We start from the raw sequence: 9,676 nt of genomic DNA on the forward strand, positions 1-9,676 counted from the left end.
CTGAATTGACATAACAAATGGCTGAACAGAAGCAGGAGCAGTCTGAAAAGAGGACCAGAAAAAAGAGTGTAGTTGAGGAAGAGTAGGGGTAGAGTTAGAAATATATGGAGTAAGAAAAGGTAAAAGTGATTCATCAAATGTGACATGCCTAGACAAATAAATTTTGCCAGAAATAGGATCAAGGCAACGATATACCTTGATAGAGGGGTGATAACCAATGAAGACACAAGGAATTGACTTAAGGGCTAGCTTATGAGAAGCATAGGGTTGAAGCTAGGGAAAGCACCAACAGCCAATGTAACGCCCTCAAAATAATAACATTAAACTCATCAAATAAGGCATGCATTTGCATATAAACTAACCACATTCCTTTATTCCTTAGAGTTTCATTACATAAGTATTACATGTTAACATCATAACAAAATGCCCTACAGGCTTACAGCTTTCCAAGTTAACACTTGGTTACAACAAAAGAGTACTAACTCGTTTACACATTAAGCCCTAGGCTTGAAGTTACATGTAATACATCAAAAGTTAAGCGACAAAAGTATGTCCGCCACTAGCCTCCCAGCTATGTCCTTGGAGGTGGCATGCTTCCTGCACCTGAAAATGATATTCCCATATAGGGTGAGCCACAGCCCAGTAGAAATACACTAAACCAACCATGGACAATGACTAAAATATTAGCAATTGATAGATGGTCAACACTGATACATGCACATAAATTACACATTTATGTCATACAACTTATGAGTCTAAGTTACCTTTCATTTTTCCCTTTTTCAACAGATAAGCATGCTAGCTCTATCATTATTTCCACAGATATGTATAAAAACTATATCTCACATTCAGATAAGCATAAAAGCTATATCCACATTCTCAACAGATATGTATAACAACAATATCCCACATTCACAGATAAGCATATAAGCTGTATCCACACTTCTCTAGACAAGCATATGAGCTGTGTCTACGGAGTTCATCCCCTATCTTCTCCCAACACTATCCGGTTTAGAGGTACATCCCCTATCTTCCCCTAAACCGCGGAGTACATCCCCTATCTCCTCCTCTACACATAACGTATATAAACACATTGGTTCTATATACAATCACCCAATACATACAATTAATGTATTTTATCAACCGTCAAGTTCCATGACACATTCCATTGATTAGTTTCAGTTTACCTAATCATCATGCATTGTCTACAACAATCACGACTATCCTCCACCGATAGCCCAAAGCAGTTATTTCTAAACAGAAAATAAATACACAATGGATATTCAATCAACATTTCATTTCTTCATTCTTCTCAATTAATTATCCCAATTAATTAAACAATGTAATTAGGCCATTATCCATAATTACCATTTCAACCCTTAGGTCCCATTTTCATCAATGATTTAACATTCATTCAATTTCTCTATGCCAAACATGTATTCAGGTTTATTATGAATAAAACCCCAACTTTTGTAAAATTACACAAAAGCCCCAAACTTTCACAAAATTACCAAACCAAGCCCAACATCTCAAAATACCAAAATTTAAAGACAAAACCCATAGAGAGGAGTAGGATATCCCTACCTCGAAGTTTAAGCCACAAAAGAGATGAAGACTCCAAGATCAACTTGCTCCAAATCCAAACTTTTTCAGATTAAATCGAAGCTCTCAACGCCCTCTATCTTTTTAACAAAGGCCCTAGGCTAGATTTACACCCTAGGGAGATCAAATCTTAGAGAGAGTGCAAGTTTAGAGAGAGAGGGTGTCGGATTTAGGGTTTAATCAAAGAAAGGGACTGAAAAAGTGATGTTTAAGACGCTGCTGTCCGCTGATATAAAACACGCTCGCTCGAGCGAAGACTTGGTCGCTCGAGCGACCAGACACAGAAAACTCTCACTCGAGCCAAGAAGTTCTCGATCGAGCGAAGAAAAATCCAGACCGCTCGAGCGAAGGAAGCTCGCTCGAGCCAAGAAAGACAGCTCTCAGGTCCAGAACCAGACGCAACACAACTCTCGCTCGAGCGACAACTCCTCGCTCGAGCGAAGGACCAAAAATCTGGGCAGCAACACTAGGCTTCCAAACACAACCAACCTGTAACAAACCTAACCAACACATCCCATAACTCAATATACAAAGTACAAAGGATGCAAACACGATGATAAACAATAACCAACATCCACGGACACATGTCCGGATCACTGTACAACAAGGGTAAACCCGGGATCGCTATAGCCAAAGCTTTTAAGAAAAGCAAAATTAGGGAAATGATGAAATATGACCTCATAAGGAGTTTGATTTTGAACTTTAGAACTGGGCAACCTATTAATGAGAAAGATAGAAGTAGCAAGAACATCAAACCAATAAGCAAGGGGAAGACCTGATTGCTGTAGCAAAGCAATGGTAGTAGTGACAACGTGCCTATGTTTTCTCTCGGCAACTCCATTTTGGAGAAGAGTGTGTGGACAACACATTTGATGAATGATGCCATGTGTTCTATGAAAAATCTCAAATAGAGAACTAGTGTACTTGCCACCACCATCAGTGTGAAAATTTTTAAGAGTAGTCTCAAATTGATTTTCAACAAACACCTTAAATTCCATAAATTTGGTAAACACTTCACTTTTATAGCAAAGAGGATAAACCCAAGTAAATTTGCTAAATTCATCAATGAACAAAGCATAGCATTTAAACCCAGAGAAACAAGTGGGTTCAACAAGAGGGGAAAGAGTAGAGAGAAGAGCAGAAGAAGAAAAAGACTTGGACTTGGTAGTCATGGGATGAATATTTAGAGAAGAGTAAGAAGGAGCAAGGAAAACAGGAATATGATGCACAAAAGGGAGGTCAATAGTTAGAGAGGAAATAGGAATAGAGGGAGAGACAGCAGAAGATGGAGACAAGGCAGTAACAGACAGACCAGGGAAGACAGTGGCAGCAGCAGGTTGGCCAAAAGCAAACTAAACTGCAGCAGGCAAAGCAGAAATAGTAGTTATAGAAGGCTGAAAGGAAAGAACATAAGCCGAATTGATATCGCAGATGGCTAAACAGAAGTAGGAGCAGACTGAAAAGAGGACTAGAAAAAGGAGTGTAGTTGAGGAAAAGTAGGGGTAGAGTTATGTGTAGAGGTAGAAATAGATGGAGTAAAAAAAGGAAAATGGTGCACAATGCATGCCGTAAAAACTCTTCTACGACGTGCAGCGCGCGTCATATTATGATTAGTCATGGAAAGTCATTCACTTTCAACGACATGCTTCGTACGCCGTTAAAAACTATTTAACGGTAGATTTTGTGCGTCGTTGTTACTTTTTCTACGATATACTATAGTATGTCGTTAAAAACTATTTAATGGCAGATGTTGTACGTTGTTAATTGGTAAGACAAATAACGACGCTGATTGCGCGCCGTAAAATATGTAATACAACTATTTATTATGCCTGCCGTAGAATATGCAGTTTTTTTATTTTTAAATTCAACAGGTTCTATTTGACCAATTTTGTACAATCTAACAAATATTACAAACAAGCATCACAAAATATCAATCAACCACCAAAATATTGTTTGAAACATCAAAAAGAAACTATATCCATAAATTATAAACATTCAACAATTGTCTATATATTCTAAAGATTCGAAAACTATATCTTTAAATTCTAAACTGTACAAAAAGTTTAAACCACCCAAAACTATGCATATCTAACTTTCTAAACATATCGATAACTATTGAGAGATTATCTAAAACTACCGGCAATAGTTTCTATAGCAGTCACAGGTGCATTTGTAGCAAATCCACTTGCTCCTATCATAGGGACGAGGGTGCCCAATGTATATGTTAAGGCACCTAAACTCGTGGCAATAGCTGGAGCAACTAACCCTGTTGCATTTCTTGTCTGCATGACAAAGGAAACTTCACATAAGTACAAAAACTAACGACTCAAGGACAAACATATTTCTTGAGGTATTAAGAAATGATCAAGAAATTTTAAAACATCAACAAATTTGAAGATCATCATGGTTGCCTCCATACAAATTTGAAGATTTGATCTGAACAAATTTTTTTTTGCTCTTTCCCATAAATATATACAAGAAGCAAACCTTCCCAACACATACGGAACAAACTTCACTGATGTAAGTCCATATAAATAATTTCCAAGAGAGAAAGGAAGCAAAGGGCTCAAACGGAGAAGCGTAGCAACTCTAAAACCATTTTCTCCAATTACCTTGTCAATCGTAAGAAATTTCTTGTTTCCTTCCGCCAATTTAAGAATACGATCACGGGAAAAATATCTGGCAATTAGAAAGGAAACACTTGCAGCCACCTGAAAGGGTAAGAAGATACAAGTTCAAGTACACCCTATTTCCTTAAAATTTGTTCTTTCATACTGGCAAAACTTCTAACTTACCGTTCCACTAATAGAGATAATGATAGTGCCAATAATATAACTAAATAGTAGACCAGCTGACATGGTTAACGGGATAGTTGGTATTGCAAGGATCCAGGAAAACATATTAGTCAAAGTGTCAGTAAAGTTGAATTAAAAAAAAAAAATTCATACATGAATTATAATGGAACTCTGCACATGTTGGATATTGTTTATGATCAAAGGGACTATTTATAGAAATTTAAGATAATTCTCACGTTCATAGGTAGATCTACTGAGAATTTGTGATTTGAAATAAAATGATAAATGAAATTCATTCAACTGTTTTTAGCTTGTGATATGAGAAACAAAGACACAACATTCACTATTTTTAACATGAACCTCCTAATGGATGACATGATGGATGTTAGTGACAGATTAATGAAGCCTTGTAAACATATTATTCTTTAGAGAGAGGGCAAGTTCTTACTTCTAAGCCAGCATACACTGCTACAAATAAGGCATACCCAGCTAGCCCATAACCTGTTCATTAAGAAAACTTTTATGAGGGGGGAAAAAAAGAGCAAATTCACAAAGAAGCAAAACTTGAAGCATACTATTGCAACTATAAATTCTACTTTAACATGAAGATTCTGACTGGAAGGTCCATGATCTAGTAATAAAATGTAGCATAGAGTTTCATGGCACAATAAATCATATAAGGAGTAGTGTTCTTTGCAAAAGAAGAGTACAAAATAAGCAGAGCGGTACAATTTAGGGGCAAGAGGAAACAAGATTATGTAAGGATGTAAACATAAAGCTTATTTTGCTCAGAAAGCTTTTCCCTTTGAGTTCCTCCAAAAGCTTAGAGAGAGAGAGAGAGAGACAGAGAGAGAGAGAGAGAGAGAGAGAGAGAGAGAGAGAGATGGTTCTTGGTTGACATTATTGATAATTTTTTCTTCGATTTGAGTACTTTTCTCTTTATTGCACATTGGCTTATAAATGGGCCTTGTCTTCCAAATAAATTACTAGTCATACAAAAAAAAAAAAAAAAAACAAAAAAATAGATAACTGTTTCACACAACAAGGGACCCTTGTCTTTTTTGGTACTTAGAATGCATCTTAATCCACTTCATAGGGCACTCGGCTTGGTATCACACATTTTACACGGAAAATAAAAGACTAAAGATTACATCTTTACAAAAGAAAAAGACAGACAAAGAAATGAAAGGAAGAACTTCCCAACTGAAATGTTATCTCAAAGGATTTTCCTCTTCCAAAGAGAAACTTACCCTATGGATCATGGATTTTGGTAGGGATTTGGAAGGGGCAAGGAAAAGTTGAGGGAAATTGTGAAAAAAAATTAGCTAATATTTCCTTCACATTTTACTCGTCTTTTCCTTTCCATTTCCAAATCCCTAGTCAAATCCTTAATCCAGACACAACCTTAGGGAGCCCAACAACACTTAAAAGAGACGCATGAAAAGAAGTTGCAAGCCTAAGCAGTGTGTTTAAACATAAATCATATACGCACTATAACAAGCTACAAGTAACCACCAATTTCTTCCTCAAAGCCACTTTGAGGACATACTAGTAAGCACTTCAATACCCATCTTAATTCATGCACACCAAACCACACGATTAGAACACTTTGTGAAATATTTCCAAATAACAAACAATATCTATCACTTTCTTCAGGTGAAACAACACAAGAGGGTCTCTGAAAAAGAACATAAATAATGCTCTGTTTGGTTCATTGGAATGAAATGGAATGGTGATTCCTTAGACTTTCTTATGGAATGACCATTTCCTTAACATAGTGAAAGACAATTCTATTTGTAATGCATTTGTCATTATATTTTTAGTCTAACCAAACATGAGAAAAAATATTTTGAGGAAATGATCATTCCATTCCACTTCATTCCAATAAACTAAACACTACCTAAGAGTATAGAATTTCTGAAAAAACAACAGCTTCAAGGCTGCAGAAAATCTAATTCATAATTTCTCAGGAAAATGAACCCACATAATACAAATTCTCATTATACACCCAACTGATTTTCAAGAAAACTAATATAATTTCCAATTCATCATCAGAGGCCTTCTAAAATAGAGAAAAGCTACTCTCCCAGACATAACTTGTGTGTTGTGTGGTGAAGATTAAATTTGAATAATGTGAGGTTCATGTGTAGAATAAATCTGAACCATAAGTTGATAATTCTAAATAATTTCTGGGTTGATAAGTCTCGGTTCGTAGTATTACTCGCTAAAATATAACCAAAGAAAGCCCAAAATGAAAACATTATCTGTTAACGAATATCACTCAATAGCACCCAAACCAAATGCTCGCCAAGTCTCAAATGGATCCCAAACATTAAAAAATGGCTTCCTTGTTAACCCCTATGTCTATATTATTATATAGCGTTTACCACAAATCCCTGAAGAGCTTAAATGCTTAGAGAAATTTAGAAAAATTAAAGTCAGTAACACTTAAACCAATCTATACAATCCACACCAAGTTCTCAGAAAATCAGAAGTGGGTACAGGATTCATGAAATTACCTTCAATGAAATTAAAAAGTACAATACAAGAATAGCAAAATCAATGACACACTTTTCAGTATATCTCAAAAAAAGTGTTTAACCTTCAATAGAACCAAAATTTTAATAAACCTGAGATGGGTCTTAAATATCAAGAAATTGCGTTCAACATAACCAAATAAAAAAAAATAATTAATTGACAAACAATTCTACAACAATTTCTCAAAAATGTCTCACATTTAATTTTTCCTACATTCAAACCATAATACCACCAATACAAAGAAAATCCACACCTAATTCTCAGAAATTCTCAAATGGGTATTTTAAATTCTTCAATGCCATTAAAAATCAATAAAAGAACAACAAAATCAGAGACATACTTTCAATATATCTCAAAAAATTGCTTCACTTTTAAGAGATCCTAAATTCTAATAATCCTGAGATGGGTGTCAATTATCATGAAATTGCGCTCAACATAACCCAATTATAATTAAACAATTTTACACCAATTTCTCAAAGTAGTCTCATTTTTAATTTCCTACCATTGGAACCAAAATACCACCAACACATAAAGAATCTACATCTAATTCTTAGAAATTCTCAAATGGGTATTCTCCAACTAATATGTACATATGCAAGCAAACCCAGATGAACAAATTCAGATTTCAAGTGAAAACAAAAAGTGAATCAAACATCTGCAAAAACTTGAAGAAACCCAGATGCAGAACAGGTACAAGAATGATTAAAAGAAAGAAATTTTTTAATTTTGCATACCACATGAAGAGGTAAGGATTGGATGATTGAAGATGAAGATGAAGAACTAGAGGGTTGTTGGTAGAAATCTCGACCCCCTTCTTAGAATACCCGCTGCACCACATTATCGTCAATGGACACAAACCCAATACAATTCCAGAGCTTCTCTCAATTGAAGAAAAGGAAGAGAGAATTTTCGATTGCTTTTTGGGTTCTACTTATATGGATACATACATGATGATGATAAAAAAAGGCTCACCGAACCGAACAAGTGAGTCTATTGCTTAACTTCAGAATCTTCCACAGGTGAGTCTTTGATTTGACTGACCTTAGCGGTGTGGAGCCGTAACCAGTCCAGCGGTGTTGACGAAGAAGAGAGGAAATAACGAGTACAAGAGAGTGAAAGAGTGACGACAACTGTGTTGTAGCTGGAGGTTTTGCCACAAGTTTGACCACCGGCTTCACCGATTGCCAAAGAGAGAGAGGAGAGATCAAAGAACGATCCAGAAGAGAGAGGCTGCTACTGAGAGATTACATTTTGGTTTGGGGAAAAAAATCTAATATGAATCTGTGATATAAGGAGTTGGGGCTTTTGGTTTGGGGATGAAGAGGGCTTTCGATCATTTTCTTTTTCTTTTTCTTTTTTTAAATTTTTTTGGTGTTTGGCACTCAAAATTTTTATTTTGGCGCTATTTTTTTTTCGATCGTACCTTTCACGATAGCAATTGCAAGCCGTGGAAAGTGTAATATTTTAAACGACTAGCCTTCATGCATCGTGGAAAGTGTAATTTTTAACGGTTGGCTTTTTGTGCGCCGTGAAATGTTAAATATTTTTAACAGCTGGTATATGCGCATCGTGTATAGTTAATGTATTAACGACATGCCATATGCACGTCATAAAAAGTTTTATTATTTACAGCTAACATTGCACGCCGTAAAAAAATCTTCATTATTAGCATTTACAACATACGCAATAGACATGTCATGGTTGGGAAATTATTTACAACATGCAAAAAAAGTAAGTCATAAAAGTGAGAAACCACGGCTTGCATTTACTGTATGTCGTTAATGTGGAGCCGTAAAAACTCAGTTTTGTTGTAGACGATTCATCAAATGTGACATGCCTAGACAAATAAATTTTGCCAGAAATAGGATCAAGGCAATGATATCCCTTGATAGAGGGGTGATAACCAATGAAGACACAAGGAATTGACTTAGGGGCTAGCTTATGAGAAGAATAGGGTTAAAGCCAAGGAAAGCACCTACAACCAAAGCTTTTAAGAAATGCAAAATAAGGGAAATGATGAAACAGGACCTCATAAGGAGTTTGATTTTGAAGTTTAGAACTGGGCAACCTATTAATAAGAAAGACAGAAGTAGCAAGAACATCAAACCAATAAGCAAGGAGAAGACCTGATTGTTGTAGCAAAGCAATGGTAGTAGTGACAATATGCCTGTGTAATCTCGGCAACTCCATTTTGGGGAAGAGTGTGTGGATAACACACTTGATGAATGATGTCATGTGTTCTAAGAAAAATCTCAAACTAAGAACTAGTGTACTCGCTACCACCATCAGTCCGAAAAATTTTAAGAGTAGTCTCAAATTGATTTTCAACAAACACCTTAAGTTCCATAAATTTGGCAAACACTTCACTTTTATAGCAAAGAGGACAAACCCAAGTAAATTTGCTAAATTCATCAATGAACAAAACATAGTATTTAAACCTAGAGAAACAAGTGGGTTCAACAAGAGGAGAAATAGTAGAGAGAAGAGTAGAAGAAGAAGAATTGGACCTGGTAGTCATGGGATGAATATTTAGAGAAGAGTGAGAAGGAGCAGGGAAAGCAGCAAGAGGATGCACAAAAGGGAGATCAATAGTTAGAGAGGAAATAGGAATAGAAGGAGAGACAGCCGAAAATAGAGACGAGGTAGTGGCAGGCAGACCAAGGAAGACAGTGGCAATAGCAGGCTGGCCAAGGGTAGCAGTAGGCTGTACAGCAGCAAGCTGGCCACAAGCAAACTGAACT

General features: G+C 36.1%; 1 protein-coding gene across 3 annotated transcripts; it reads right to left on the reverse strand.

Annotated features, from left to right (window-relative positions):
• Nucleotides 1–345: 345 nt before the first annotated feature.
• LOC114307807 (uncharacterized) lies at nt 346–8,285 on the reverse strand. 3 transcript variants are annotated; one of them, XM_082869821.1, is made up of 5 exons: nt 7,670–8,285; nt 4,846–4,898; nt 4,398–4,453; nt 4,215–4,313; nt 346–603 (listed from the first exon to the last, which is right to left on the reverse strand). In XM_082869821.1, exons 1-5 carry the CDS (start codon nt 7,771–7,773, stop codon nt 535–537), a joined length of 381 nt encoding a protein of 126 aa, XP_082725947.1. In that variant the 5' UTR covers nt 7,774–8,285; the 3' UTR covers nt 346–534. The 3 variants fall into 3 exon arrangements, with proteins under 3 accessions (XP_082725947.1, XP_028109020.2, XP_082725946.1); XM_028253219.2 differs by lacking the exon at nt 346–603 and adding an exon at nt 3,552–3,884 and having other exon boundaries at nt 7,670–8,284; XM_082869820.1 differs by lacking the exon at nt 346–603 and adding an exon at nt 3,552–3,884 and having other exon boundaries at nt 3,984–4,313; nt 7,670–8,284.
• Between the last annotated feature and the right edge of the window lie 1,391 nt (nt 8,286–9,676).

Source organism: Camellia sinensis, chromosome 5 (genome assembly GCF_055761805.1).
Source record: "Camellia sinensis isolate YWXY chromosome 5, ASM5576180v1, whole genome shotgun sequence".
Lineage (NCBI taxonomy): Eukaryota > Viridiplantae > Streptophyta > Magnoliopsida > Ericales > Theaceae > Camellia > Camellia sinensis.

Coding starts and splice junctions, on each gene's coding strand:
- LOC114307807 (XM_082869820.1), bottom strand. CDS start 7,773: ATGTGGTGCAGCGGGTATTCTAAGAAGGGGGTCGAGATTTCTACCAAC. Junction 4,899..7,669: donor AATCCTTACCTCTTCATGTG/GTATGCAAAATT, acceptor CTTAATGAACAG/GTTATGGGCTAGCTGGGTAT. Junction 4,454..4,845: donor CAGTGTATGCTGGCTTAGAA/GTAAGAACTTGC, acceptor TAACCATGTCAG/CTGGTCTACTATTTAGTTAT.